This window comes from Tiliqua scincoides, chromosome 3 (assembly GCF_035046505.1).
Source record: "Tiliqua scincoides isolate rTilSci1 chromosome 3, rTilSci1.hap2, whole genome shotgun sequence".
NCBI classification, from domain to species: domain Eukaryota; kingdom Metazoa; phylum Chordata; class Lepidosauria; order Squamata; family Scincidae; genus Tiliqua; species Tiliqua scincoides.
The window spans coordinates 22,565,044-22,580,406 of record NC_089823.1 but is presented as its reverse complement, the minus strand read 5'-3'; the positions used below and the strand labels follow the sequence as shown (position 1 = coordinate 22,580,406).

General features: G+C 47.6%; 1 protein-coding gene across 1 annotated transcript in view; it reads left to right on the top strand.

The window, feature by feature from the left end:
- Nucleotides 1-15,363, top strand: part of CRYL1 (crystallin lambda 1) — a 59,328-nt gene that overhangs the window by 24,202 nt on the left and 19,763 nt on the right. The window contains exons 4-5 of the mRNA XM_066622021.1: nucleotides 3,186-3,347; nucleotides 5,153-5,347. Coding sequence (XP_066478118.1) covers nucleotides 3,186-3,347; nucleotides 5,153-5,347 — 357 coding nt within the window. The remainder of the gene's footprint in view (nucleotides 1-3,185; nucleotides 3,348-5,152; nucleotides 5,348-15,363) is intronic.

Genomic DNA, 15,363 nt, shown 5'->3' with positions numbered 1-15,363 from the left:
AACACAATGAGACAAGCAGTGGTAGGCCTCTCGGCAGGCAGAGCTCCAGCATGCACTTTCACATGCTTGAAAATCCCTCCTGTTTGCCCTGAGCCTCTTATTGGTGTTTGTCAAGTTGCATCTGGCCTCCCAATCTGGAAGTAACTGGCCATGACATAATTGCTAGTTAATTCTGATGATACTTCCAATAGGTGGACATTGTGACATGGTACAGAAGAGGACAAACATTGAAAAATGCTGCAATAGTACCATTGTATATTTTTATAATTTTATTTAAAATGTAGACAAGAGATGAGGCAGGTGAAAATGTATTTGTTTAGCTTCCTATACATGGGTCCTAATGTAGAAATGGCTTTCAACTAGGTTTTCAAGGTTTAAGAAATTGATCTGTATGACTGACTAATGAAAGCTTTTAGATAGCAAACTTTAAACAGCACGCCAGTTACTGGAAACTGAAAAATTACTGACCTAGTATGGGATGTATTATGCTCAGACAGTATTTGCGTAAGCAAAAGAATGTGGCAACAAAAATTGATATTCCAATCAAAGTATAATTTGTGAGTATAGGACATTGGATAAAAGGGAAAAGGAGTAACAATAAATGAGTTGAGATATTACATGACCACTTGAGCATCTAAATATGTAAACATGGCTGCCTACATAGTTGGAAGCAGTTAACCGTTATCTCTATATTGCTGTGATATATACCACTACACAGACCTCTTTATACTTTTTTTACCTGTTATGACGCTTTCCACAAGTTCAGCATAGTAGATGTGAACTTACACTCTATAGATCTCTGATACTAGCACAACTTTCTATTGTTAAGCTATTTATGTTTAGGCAGCTGTTATTCTTGTGTAGTAAATCCTGTAGTTCCATAGGTTATTTCCTGCCTTTCTCCCTGACAGGCACCCAAGGAAATACAATATGCGGTTTATGCAGTTTGGTTCATCCTATGAATAATACTACTAGTCTGTAGGGTTGTACAGTAGCCCAAGCACTTTGTCTAGAAGGAAGCCACTGATACAGGTTACTTCTGAGAAAAGGTATTCATGAAATAGGATTTGGGCAGTTGATTTGATTGTGGAATGGGGGATGGGAATTCCCTGTGAAATTCACAAGGATCCATCTAAATTTAACCCTGTGACCTTCCACATGCAAAGCATATTCTTTACTATTGAGCTAGGGCCTATCCCCACCATGTCTTCACAGTGACGTCACTAGGGTTCGCATCACCCGGTGCAGGATGCCAGCACATCACCCCCCATGCAGTGGGCGGGGCAACAACCCAGGTGGTGGGCGTGGTGATGTACCATTGCCCCACCCCCACTGGTTTTTTGGCTGTACCTTTTGATAGAACACAGATAATTTGGTCAATTTGGTTTGTTTCATTGCATTCTGCATGAAATTACACATTGATTGATATATAACACGATAGTATTATTCCTCCAAAATGTGATTTTAGTGATTTTGGTCACTAGTGGTGTCACACACACCCCAGGGTGTCAGCTTACTAATACCTTATTGCCGCAGTTCTCAAACTTTTAGCACTGGGACATGTGCTAGAATGACAGTCTGTCCAAGACCCACCAGAAGTGATGTCATGGTGGAAGCGACATCATCAGGCAAGTTAAAATAAATAAGTATAAATTAAAGTAAAACAAATAATTAAATAAGCAGAAGCCAATCCTGTTCCACCAAGTGAATTTCCTCTGTAGTCTGCCTACAATGTTCCCCCCCCCCAAATCAGGAAGGTTTTCAGCCCTACCCAGTGCCCAGTTCAATATAAGAACTTCTGTTTAAACCAGATCACTGTCAGGATCCACCTGGCTTTGCAGGTCTCAAAAAAGTTTATCAGCTGAAGCCTCTGCTTTGATCCTTTTTAGTGGGGGAGGGGGAAGGCTGCCTTCTGGAGCACTTGTTTAGCTGCAGGTACATAGGATCAGGACCATTCTAGTAGCCTTGCACTCTCCTTTACCTGATCTTCCATACCAGCCAAGGCACGTTTGCTTACTCGTGAGTAAACGCAACTGTGAGACTTCGTTTTGCTTTCCATAGGGCTCAATACATTCACCTGCTTGGAGGGAGGGACTTCTTCTCAGGTGTTTTGGGGGGCTGCATTCATTAGATCAGGACCATTCTGGTGTCATTGGATTCCTCACAGCCTGCCCTTTCCGATGGACTAAGGCAAGTTCATTTACTTGCGAGTAAACACACGATATAGCTCACTTTCCATAGGGATCTATGCATTTTTTGTTCTCCAGTTTTTTGGCCATAACTTTTGATAGGAGATATTTCACTCTGGTTTTTTGAAGAGGGGGTACATGATTGAGGCATACAAAATTATACATGGGAAAGATAAAGTGGATAGAGAGATGCTCTTTACACTCTTGCATAACACCAGAACCAGGGGATATCCACTAAAATTGAGTGTTGGGAGGGTTAGGACAGACAAAAGAAAATATTTCTTTACTCAGCATGTGGTCAGTCTGTGGAACTCCTTGCCGCAGGATGTGGTGATGGCATCTGGCCTGGATGCCTTTAAAAGGGGATTGGACAAGTTTCTGGAGGAAAAATCCATTATGGGTTACAAGCCATGATGTGTATGTGCAACCTCCTGATTTTAGAAATGGGTTATGTCAGAATGCCAGATGCAAGGGAGGGCACCAGGATGAGGTCTCTTGTTATCTGGTGTGCTCCCTGGGGCATTTGGTGGGCTGCTGTGAGATACAGGAAGCTGGACTAGATGGGCCTATGGCCTGATCCAGTGGGGCTGTTCTTATGTTCTTATGCATTGCGTTCTGCTCGAAATTCCGCATCCAACGGTATGTAATATGATGGGGTTACTCCTAACCACCATGATTTTAGCGTGTCACCCCCCCGTGCGCGTCACCCGGTGCGGCCCGCACCATCCGCAGCCCCCTAGCGACGCCACTGTATCTTCATACATCTCCAGTACACTGAAGTGTACTCTGTTTTATTATTTATAGTGTGTTTGTAGTTGTTGTTTTTTGAATCAATAAGTTGCTCTTCTTCCACCATCTTTCTTGCCCACAAAGAAAGCACTGCTAGCTCTTTCTTTGCTAGTTTCACAAACTGTTTTGGAAAAATAAATACATGAGAGGAAATTGGTATTAGTTAAAGGGTTCCATCACATTTTAAATATTTATTTTATATTCCAGGAGTGCACACCTGAGAACCTAGAACTGAAAAAGAAAATTTTTGGCGAGTTGGATAATATAGTATCTAATGATGTCATTCTGAGTAGCTCCACATCCTGCCTTTTACCTACAAAGTTGTTCACTGGACTGAAGCATGTTAAACAGTGTCTAGTGGCACATCCTGTAAGTATTTGAATTTGCTATTCTTAAACCTCAGGTTGGAGAGGGATTTAGCTTGTTGAAAACATCCGTGTTTCATGAAAATCTTACACATTTATGTGTATACTTTTCAAGAGAATGGCATGTTGAAGTACTTACCAAAAGTGACCCCTCCCATTGAATCATGACTCATAATGCAGGAGAGTTGTACTACATATGTGAAAGTTGGTGGCGGTATATATCCCACCTCTCTCAGGGGTATATAGCCAGTTGATCTTAATTAATTGGAAAGTAAAAGGCAATACCTTTCCAATCCAATGCCAAGACTGGGCATGGGGGGAAAAAAAGAAAAGGAAGAAGTATATCACTATGCATTCCATATCACCTGGGGAAGTCACAAGCTGAAATTAAATCCAGATAAGACAGAGGCTCTCCTGGTTTGGAAATCCTCGATGCAGGTGCTGGACTATCGGCTTGCCCTGAATGGGGTTGCACTCCCTTTGAAGGAGCAGGTCCGCAGCTTGGGGTCTGCCTGGACTCGCAGCTGCTCCTGGATTCCCAGGTGGCAGCTGTGGCTAGGGGGGCCTTCGCTCAGCTTCGGCTGGTGCGCCAGCTGCGGCCGTACTTGGATCGTGAGACCTGGCCATGGTAATCCATGCCACGGTGACATCGAGGTTAGATTATTGTAACACGCTTTATGTGGGGCTGCCCCTGAAGACAGTTTGGAAACTGCAATTAGTGCAGCCCATGTGGTCACTGGAGCTAGGCGGTTTGACTCTGTCAGTCCGCTTCTCCAGGGGCTACATTGGCTGCCCATTCGTTTCTGGGCCCAATTCAAGGTGCTGGTTTTGACCTTTAAAGCCCTTTACTGCTCTGGGCCAGGGTATCTTAGGGACTGCCTACTTTCGTACAATCCGGCTCGTCCTCTTAGGTCATCAGAGAAGGCCTTTTTACAAGTGCCACCGCCTAGGGAGGTACGGGGGGGCGGCGGCAAGAAATAGGGCCTTCTCAGTAGTGGCACCAACGTTATGGAACTCCCTTCCCCTTGACTTAAGAATGGCTCCCTCTCTTGAGACTTTTCGGTGGGGCCTGAAGACCCTTCTGTTTAAACAAGCCTTCTGAGTTCATGGCCTTTTAAACATCTTTTTAACATGTTTTCTACATCTCTTAGTATTTTTTACAGGCCTGATTCCTATGATCTGCTGCTGTATGCTCCTTTTACCTGATTTTTTATCTGATTACCCTTTTTATGATATTTGTTAATGTTAATGTTTTTATCTGTTTTTTAATATTATGTTTTAATCTGTTTTTAACCTGTTGTAAGCCGCCCTGGATCCCTTTGGGGAGAAGGGCGGGGTATAAATAAAGTTTATTATTATTATTTTATTATTATTAAGCCTTGCCTCAGTTCCACAGTGCCTCAGGTCTTACACTGAAATCACTGATCAGAACTATGAATGAGTTCAAACATAATACTTCCCATAGTTTTCAGCTGCATCTTTCATATGCAAAAAGTAGAAAGTGAAAAATTCTGCTTCTAGTTTGAGGTAAACCACAGGTTGATATTATGAACAGCTATGGGGAACTATGATTTATTCATACCACAACCAGGTAAAGCAAATCTGGATCAAACTGTATGTTCCCTAAATGTGATTTAAATAACAGTTTCTTAGGTTTGTGTGTAGCAAAGGATTAAGACATACTTCAAACCAAAAGCAAAGTCTACTCTGTCCTTGGCCATGAGGGCAGGCTCTTTCCTTGGTTACCTGTTATATGTGTTCACTGACATCTTCTCATCCTTTCTTTTTCTGAAAACGAATTGTGTCCAGGTAAACCCACCATACTATGTGCCTCTGGTTGAATTGGTTCCTCACCCGCAAACAGACCCTTCTACGGTGGACATAACATATGCTCTGATGAAGAAGATTGGACAATCCCCAGTTAAACTGACAAAAGAGATAGATGGGTTTGCTCTGAACCGACTCCAGTATGCAATTATTAGCGAGTCATGGAGACTTGTTGGTGTATGTATGGTTTTCTTCTTCAGCTCTCTTGCACGTACTTCTAGTTTCTATAGACTACTGTAGTGTACGCTTAATTTTTTACCAGTGTCTAAAAGATCCCATATGGTGCCAGTAACAAGGTTGGCAAGTGACCTTACTAGAAGGAATGGCTTACGCTCTAGTAAATTCTGGAAAAAGGGAAATAAACAGAGTTGTCCTGTATGTAATATGAGGAACTCTTTCAAACAATGCCATTTTCATTTTAGCCAGAGGAATAAGGTGAAAAGGTCAGAAAGAGAAGTATTGATTTTCATGTTTCTCTTCATTTCCTGTTGCATTCAGAATATTCTGGGCAAACTTGTAACATTTTTTGCTCATGAAACATTTATGAAAATAATCCTTTGAACAGAAGTAACTTTAGCTTTTTTGAATCCCATCTCTCAAGCTTTGATACAAGACCATAGAGACAAATTTATCTGCCTCCTGCTGGTTTGAATTTCTATCTCATAATCACCTCATGTTAGCACGTCAACATTTACTACTTATTTGCTAGCACTAACTCTGACCTTCCAGCATGACAAGATGATGAATTTCCAGTCCTCTGTTTTGGGATTTTCAGAGTTGAAATGCAGTGGTGTTAGTCTTCTGCACTTCTAGAAAGGGAGTCATCAGTGGCAAGTCAGGAAAAGTGGGATAATTTATAAACAAAGTGGCTTTCATCCCAGTGATCCCTCGTCCAATCCTACATGTTTGTCTTGACATTGTTTGAGTTCATAGGTTATATCCAATGGAGATTAGTATGATTAAGCAGCATGGAAATCAATGAAGACAAGTTTATCACAGCTAACTTCAGTCTCATTGATTTCAATGGTGCTTAATGAATATTCACTTAACTTGGATACAGCCTTATTTGCTTGCTTAAGACATTTTTGGACACAATCCTGAGCTGCAGATAGGCTGGCACAATGGACTTGTGCTGGCCTATCATAGTCGCAAAAGTGCAATAAAGCACTTTCGTGCTGACCGGGGTTAGGCCGGTGCACAGACATGTGCCGGCCTCCCCATACCGATAATGGCCCTGGGGAAGGGGTAAGTTGCGTCAGCCAAGCTCGGGGGAGGGCAGGCAGCGGGTGTTCCTAGGGGTGGGCGGACAGGGAGCAGGCGATGGGGCCAGGATCCAGCAGTTATGCCTGTTCCTGGGCGGCCTGGGGTAGTGTTGGGCTGCTCGGATTTGTGCCACCTCAAGAGGTAGCACAGTTCTGAGTAGCCCCATTGGAGCTACTGTTTTTTTTTACCTGGGGTAAGGAGAAGCAATTCCCCTTACCCTGGCCTAAGCTGCTTTCAGCCCCAATCCTGCCTTGGATGCAACTCAGGCCTGTCGGCCTGCCTGTTCCAGGGCAGGTTAGGATTCTGCTGCATGTCACTTCTCTGGGAAGGAAGGGTTGGCATTCCTACTGCTGGGATGACCCTCCTCCTTGAAGGTAGGATCGGAACCTCGCTGAACGGATACTCCTCCCATGTTGGGGGCGACCTATGGTGTTCTCCAGTTTCATTCCTACCTTCTAGGAATGAGGACGGACCTTTGTCGTGCTCTGGCACAACATCAGTATTTTTCTTTTTTCCTTCCCTGTATTTTTTCCTTCCCTGGAGCAGGGGGGTTGAACTTCCCCCACTGCTTCCGAGGCTCTGAACAGCTCAGAGCCTGCCTGCTGGTGGGACTCAGCGCTGCCTCCCCCCCTCACTGCAAGTGGGCAGGAATGGTGGGTTGAGGTGGCATGGGAGGCTTCCGCCCCCCTCCCCCACGCAGAGCCGGTGACGGACCCATGCTGCTGGCAGCAGCCCCTTCCCAGCAGGGCAGCCAGCAGGAGCACCAGAGCCACATGGTGGGCGCCATCTTGGGCCTTCTCCCCCTTCCCTGTGGGAGGGACTCAGGCCTGTGCAGCCCAGCGGCAGAGCGCTCCGCAGACGTTACATCCCACAGGAGGCTCACCAGGACGGCGAAGCACCCATCGGTTGCCGCTCTCCCCAAGCGGCTGCGGAGCGGCGGCGGCAGCAGGCGGTGGGGTCCCCCCTCATCCGGCGTGACCCCCCACAGACCTCCAGTGGCAGCAGCAGCGGACCCGGTAAGCCCCTGGACAGCGCAGCCACCCCTTTTCGGCAGCGGTGGGCGAGCGTGGGGGGAGCAGGAACGCCACAGCGGGATCATCGCAGGGCAGGCTCCCCCCAGGGGGTTGCGGCGAAGGCCGCCCCCAGGCAGCACCTCCCACGCAGGCTACCCACCCTACCCAACGGGACAGGCCCGCTAGGCAGGGGGAAGCATGGCGGAGGAAGGGTGAGTACCCAGGCAGGTTGAGCTGACCCCCCCACCTTTTCCAGTCCTACAGCTTTGCAAGGCCCCTCCCATGGAGGATGGGAACCTGCTGCGCCTGGGGTCACAGCCCCAAGGAGGATGGGAGGAGTACCAGGACCCACCTGGCACTGTAGTTAACCTAGGGGAACATGGCCCCACCATAAGCCAGTATGGGCCAGTCCAGGGGGGGATGTTTGTGCTGTCCCATGCCCAAATTGAGGACATGGTGCGATGGATCCTGGGGGAAGCCAGCAGCCCCAGGCCCTCGGGGGGGGGCAAGAGGAAGTGTAAATGACCCGCCCATCCTCATCCAGCTCTGATTCCACCTGTCCCAAGAGGGAGGCCCCCCCCCCACACAAGCAGCTTAAGGCCAGGGGTGAAGAGGGCGAGTCACACAAGCCCAACCACCTCAAGTGGACCAGGGAATCCAGCAGGGCAGCCTCCTCGGACCCCTGGGAGTCAGTCACCCCCGACCCGTCTGAGGGCTCCCGGGAGGAGGGGGAGCTCACCGGTGAGGACGAAGGGCCTCCAGAGGAAAGTGGGGGCAAGCTTTTCCCTCTGGACCTGTACCCACGCCTACTGGTCAAGGCCGCAGGCATCTTGGACTTAGGTAACGAAGGGAAAATCGAGACAAGTGAGGCTTCAGAGCCGCGCAGGCCCAGCTCCAAGTTCCTCCATCCCCGAAGGCCACCACCAAGGCTGTGGTTCCCTTTGGTGCTGCCCTTGACACACAAGGAGGCAGGAAAGTCAACAAGGCCAGGCCGACCCTTTTGCTCACAATGCCCTGCATTCAGACCTAGAGGCTCCTTCAGGGACTCTGCCTCCCGCAAACCCCAATGGGCCAAATTGAAATTCTTCCCTAAGTCCTGCCCCCCCGCGGGAGGAGATTCTTCTACCTCTTCCCACAGGGCTGCCAAGCCCACCCACTCCACAAGATGCCGGATCGCAGTCGGGGGGCCTCCAGCACTTTGAGGCATATTGGAGCAAAATCACCACAGACGCCTGGGTGCTGGAGGTAGTGACCAGGGGCTACTCTTTGGAGTTCAAGACCAAGCCCAGGAACCGCTTCTGGAGGGTGCTGCGGTACAAGGCACAGGAGAAGCACCAGCGCATGCGAGTGGCGATTCACCACCTGCTGGACATCGGAGCAGTCGAGCCAGTCCTGCCGGCACAGAGGGGCAAGGGAGCCTACTGCACCTTCTTCCTGGTCCCAAAGAAGAATGGCAGCACGAGATCGATCCTCGACCTCAAGTGGCTGAACCAGTTCCTCTGGAAGCGCCGTTTCAAGATGGAGACCTGGAGGTCCATAGTGGCAGCGCTCACTATGAAGGAGAAAGGGGACATGCTGGACTCTGTGGATCTCTCAGATGCTTATATCCATATTGCCATATGCCTGGACCATCGCTGCTTCCTGCACTTCTGCTATGGATCACGCCATCTACAGTTCCGTGTTCTTGTTTTTGGCCTAACCTCAGCCCCACGTGTGGCCCTCGTGGCTCACTTACGCCTCCAGGGGATTTTCCTGTACCCCTTCCTGGATGACATCCTGATCCGAGCTCCCTCCAAGGCTCGTGCCCTAAGGGACATCCAGATCACCATAGACACCCTTGAGAAAGCGGGGTTCGTGATCAACAGGGAGAAGAACTGCCTGCAACCGAGCCACCAGTTGGTGCACCTGGGCCTGCTACTGGACACTACCGAGTACAGGGTCTCTTGGTCCCCGGAGAGGCGCAAGAAGATGTGGCAACTTCTGGAGACGCTGCTCGCGACACAGCAACAGGATGCGTTGACGCTAGCCAGGCTGTTGGGCATGATGGTGTCTTGCCAGGATGTTATACCATGGGCACACTTCCATGCCAGGGCGCTCCAAAGATTCCTCCTGTGCTTTCAGCAAGAGATAAACATCCACTACAAGACCTCCATTCCTTCCAGGGTCAGGAAGGAGTTGGCGTGGTGGAGGAGCCGCTCCAAACTGGCAGAGGGTTTCCCACTCTGCAACCTGGAGTGGACAGTGATCACCACGGACGCCAGCCTTCTGGGGTGGGGAACCCACACCGGGGGGGGGCAGTCACCCAGGGAGCCTGGTCCAGGGAGGAGTCCCGCATGCACATCAACCTGCTGGAACTCAAAGCCATCCATCTGGCGCTGGGCAAATTCTCCCACTTGATCCAAGGCCAGCAAGTTCTAGTGAGGACAATGTAACTGCCAAGGCTTACTGGAACAAACAAGGAGGCCTATGATTCATGGCCCTACACAAAGAGGCAGCAGCCATCATCACTTGGGCTGAAGCCCATCTCGTAGCCATTCGGGCAGAGCATGTGGCCAGAGTGGACAATGCTGTAGCAGATTGGCTAAGCAGATGACGGATCCTGGAGACAGAGTGGCAGCTAAACCCGCAGGTCTTCAGCCTGGTGAGAGAGAGATTCGGGACCCCACTCGTGGACCTCTTTGCCACCAGAGAGAACACGCAAATCCAAAGATTCTTTGCAAGGGTCTCACAAGAGGGGGCAGAGGCCATAGACACTCTAAGCAGCCCCTGGCCTCAGGGTCTTCTGTACGCCTTTCCACCAGTTCCGCTACTCCAGCGTCTCCTCAACAGAATCAAGCAGCTCCAGGGAGAAGTCATTCTGATCACTCCCAAGTGGCCCAGACGTCAGTGGTTCCCAGAGCTCCTAAGCCTGTCAACACAGAACCATTGGACGTTCCCGCTACAGCAGAATCTCCTGCTCCAGGGCCCAATGATACATCCTCAACCACATCTCTTCAATCTGACAGCATGGAGGTTGAGCGGAGCATGCTAGTCAGGCTGGGGTATTCTGACAGGGTCACGGCCACCTTGCTGGCCTCACGCAAGTCCTCCACTAGGAAGGTGTACTAGTCCACCTGGTGCATCTTTATTAGATGGGCAGATGCTAGGGGGAGTCAGGGCAGTCATGGTTGGGGTAAAGCACGTCTTGGCCTTCCTGCAGGAGGGCCTGGACAAGGGTCTGTCCACCACCACACTCAAGAGACAGGTGGTGGCCCTCGGCAGCATCCTGGGAGCGGGCTCGGGGGAATACCTGTCATCCCATCCTCACATCCGCAGGTTCCTGAGGGGGGTGGCACTACTGAACCCCCCGACAGTACACAGGTTCCCTAGTTGGGACCTGAACAAGGTTCTGGAGGCCCTCACTCAGGCACCCTTCAAGCCTCTGGCCTCAGTTACCATTAGGGAACTCACCTTCAAGGTTCTCTTCCTAGTGGTGATTTCCTCAGCCAGGAGGATCTCTGAGTTTGGGGCCTTGTCCATCAACCCTAAGCTGTGCATTTTCCATAAGGACCAGATGGTACTCCGCCTGGATCCGACCTTTGTCCCAAAGGTCAACTCTCTCTTTCACAGGGCTCAGGAACTGATTCTCCCATCCTTCTGCCCCAAGCTGGTGCACCCCAGGGAGAAGCATGGCACACTCTGGACGTGCGTAGAGCCTTACATTATTACACCAAGCACACTAGAGACTTTAGGAAGTCGGAGTCCCTGTTTGTAACCTACAAGGGCTCCAACCAAGGCCACAAGGCCTCAGCCAGCTCGCTAGTGCGCTGGTTAAAAGCGTGCATACAGCTGGCCTACCAGGCCAGAGGGGAAGTTCCCCCAGAAGGGATCATGGCTCACTCCCTCAGGAGTGCTGCCACCTCGGCGCGTTCAACGGGTACGCATCCCTCATTGAAATCTGTAGGGCGGTGACGTGGTCTTCGGTCCACACCTTCGTCAAGCACTACCAGATAACTACAGCCGCTTCATCAGATGCCGCTATGGGGTGTAAGGTGTTGCAACAGTTGGTGAGGCCGTGAGCGATCCCTCACTGGCCCACCCTTCTGGTTGGCTCTGGTATATCCCAGCAGTAGGAATCCCAGCCCTTCCTTCCCAGAGAAAGTAGGAATTTCTTACTTGAGAATTCCAGTTCTGGGAAAGGAAGGATGGCATTCCCCCCGCCGCTTCTCCAGCTTGGGGGGTTCACTGCTACCTCAGCCTCCCCGCAGGGGGGCAGAAAACCCTAGCGGGATTTCTTTGCATGGTTGTTGGGGTTGTTGGTGGTTGTTGTTAGTTTGTAGTTACTCCTACAGTTGCCTAGGTATCGCCATACTCAACCCTTGTGGTGGACATGCCACAAATCAAGGGCCAGGCCACTGCTGAGAAGCAGGGGGGCATCAGGTCTTTTCCTGCTTGTCGAGTCCAAACTACTCGACCCCAGTCGAGTCCAAACTACCTTCCAGGAGGAGGGACATCCCAGCAGTAAGAATGCCATCCTTCCCTTCCTAGAACTGGAATTCTCAGATAAGAAATTCCTACTTTTCCTACTTTAAAAAATGTACATAGCATAATAAAAACAAGAATGGTATTTACAATAACTGGAAAAGTGATGACTGAAATAGCACTAAGAAAAATTGGTTTTCTAAAAAGCCTGGAGAATAAGAAAAGGTTTTTCCCTGGCACCTGAAGTACGGTAACGTAGTGTGCCAGGCAAGCTGCTCTGGGGAGGGCATTCCACAAAATCTATTTTATTTTTTAATATATTTTCACCATTGCAATGACAGTAAATTAGGCATGTGAAAGTTAACTTCCACTTTGCATGTTGTCTGGGCTCTCATGCCTTTTGATTGAAGTGCGCAGGCTGTTTTGATCAAGGTTAGGTTGCATAAACAAGTTACTTCATGGAACATCTGCTCAGAGACACACCTGTGAATACCAAGTTGTTTCCAAGATGGCTATCCTCACTTAAGTGGAAGAGAGAGGGCAGTTGACTTTTTAATCTGGATTGTATATTGTGATGTTCACATTCGGGCATAAATTATGCTGAAACTCACCATGCATTTTTGGAGAATTGGTGCTAGAGACCTAGAGTTGTAATAGATGGGATACGAAGTCAGCCATTTGTGGTCTTATTTGGAAGCAAGCAATTGCAATGAATAACTCACTGGATTTTCTCTTTTTGGATGCTCACCCATCTATTTGTAAACCATGAGTTATGACTCGTTATTGCTCCATTGTCCTTCTGTTATTGGGTAACAGACATGAATTGCACTGATGTTAGTGGGGTTCATCAGAATCGCTTCAAAGAATCAACTGAGAAATCATAGGTGACAGGTACACTAATGATTCTCCTATCACTGCTTAACCAAACAGGCCATTGGTTACAGAGCAGCTAGACTGTGTACCAAAGGGCTGTAGATAGATGATGTAGTCAAAAGTGGGTGGGTGGGTGGGTAGTCAGGTTCCAGCCAGGGTAACATCTTCTCACAGAAACAAAAAATTCAGACTTGAGAGCAGTGGCCTCACTAGGGTTTGCATCACCTGATGTGGGAGGGCAGCGTCTCACCCCTGTGATGGACCTCCCATACAGTGGGTGGGGCAACACCATGGGAGATGGACATGGTGATTTACCATTGCCCTGCCCTGTCTGGTTCTTTCTCTATGATAGAATAGAGATATTTCGATGTGATTTGTTTCATTGCATCCTGCATGAAATTATGTATTAATTGATGTATAACATGATGGTATTCAAAAATACCAAAATCTAAAAATTTTTGACCAGTAGTGGTGTCACCCGGTGCAGTCTGCATCCATGCACTTCCCTAGCGACACCACTGCTTGGGAGCCAAGACCAGGAGTGATCTTGTACAGTGAGCAAAGACCCTACTGACTCTCCTGGTCACTAGAACCTGGGCATGCTGCAGTTTTCCTTCCTGGCACTTTTGGGGGGGCAGAGACACCTGTCAGCCTATCCCCTTCCTCCTGAGCTGTCTCAGTGGTGCAGTTCTAGTATAAATGGTGGAAGACAAAACACAAGTCACCCATGTGTCCTCCTTCACCCCTGCTTTGTAACTTGTGAAATGACTGTTGTATTACTGGACTATTACTTTCTTCATGTTCTTGCCCTCAAAGAAATATTTGGAAAGCACCATTCTGACAGCAGCTGTTTCCCCCTCTGCTGTTTCACTGGATAAAATGAGAGCAGGGTTGGTCCATGAAGGAATTAATCACAAGGTTTGTATTTGTATGCTGTAAGCATGTAAAGAGCTGATTAGGATTCTGACAACAGACTTTCACAGACACCCTGCTGGCAGTGGAGGCCAGCATTTTCATGTGCCAGTGAAACATCTAATCTAACTTACTAGGAGAAAGTGAAATTTAAACTAGAAGATAACTGATATGTAAGTAAATGAGAAGGTCTTATTGTATTAAAGGGGGTCTCTTTCTACTAGAAAAGAGACATCTTGAAGTCTTTAGAAGAATATAGGTGCAAGAAAATGGATCAGGGACACTGTCTTTTTTAAACTCTTACTATATTTTTATAAACATATAAAAAATAAATTATTTTATAAATTTATATATTTAAATATATAAAATTTTTAAACAGTTGAATAGACTCATAATTCCATTTGCCTGTACCCTCTTCTCAATACATTATTATAAAGAACTTGTTCTCAAAGCATTAATAACACCTTTTTGTCCCCTTACTAGATGGCATACACTGTGTCTTCAGGCTGTTAAAAGAACCTGATTTTCTCACTAGTCCTGATCCCCATGTGTAGTGCACTATCCTGTTGATATGGCAGATGGCCTTGTGATGGGAAAATAACCATGCTACTATTTCTTCCACTTCAGAGAGCAGAGGGAGAGACTGGATTGAGTGGTCTAGTGCTGCCATTGCAGACCTCCATGCTTGTTTTTTTTTAAAGTTATAAAATGGCAGAGGGATGTAGGTAGTTGCATGACATCAGGCTCTTTTGATAGCCGCTCATCATACTTTCATAACCTTTTTCTGCTATTCTTGGTATAGGAATGTCTCCTGTCCAGCTGGAAGCTGTCCAGACAGGAAGACAAGCTGGACGACAGGAGAATTGCATTTTGCCAGTGATTAAAAAATTATGTGGTTTTAGTTCTGGGAAAATGTGATTCCCTACAACACAGGCATTACTGCAGGAAAAGGAATCTGGATGCCAGGCAAGAATGCTTCTAAAGCTATACATTTATTATAGTGTAAATTGCTCATCTGAAGAGTGATTAAGAGGTCAGGAGCAGAACTGAGTTAGTGTGATTGATATCTGCAAGCCACAAGGAGACTGAGGAGAATTACCAGCGGACACTGGTACACTATTTTAATTAATTTCCCCAGTAAATAAAGCTAATATTCCGTATACACAAAGTGGATATTCAATAACATTTTTCTCTTGAGGATATCTGTCTGCTGCAAACAGGACCAATGCTGCTGATGGATAGTCCATTGTAAACTGTAAACAACCTGAAGCAGGTACCATGTCGCACTTCTGAGCAGTCCTTGACACTGGATCTGTGAGAAGGAATTCTGTATCTTGCACATACTGGGTGTCTCAAGAAAATGTACACACATTTTATTATGCTGTAACTCAGACCCATAATTCGCACATATACCGCATATGGTGTACACAGAAGCAGTTGCTTGATGCAGTTTGATTAATTGGTTAATGAATTAGACCAGGTGCTCAAAATGTTCCCCTTTGGCGTTTATACACAGCTGACCTAATTGCTGAAGGGATCTGCAGACCTCCATCAGCATAAGTTTGATGTTTGAGTGTTGCAGGTTTTCTACAATGAAGTATGTGTGAATTAGAGTTCATTAAAATGTGTGTACATTTTCTTTTGACACCCTGTGTATAATCAGCTCAAGGA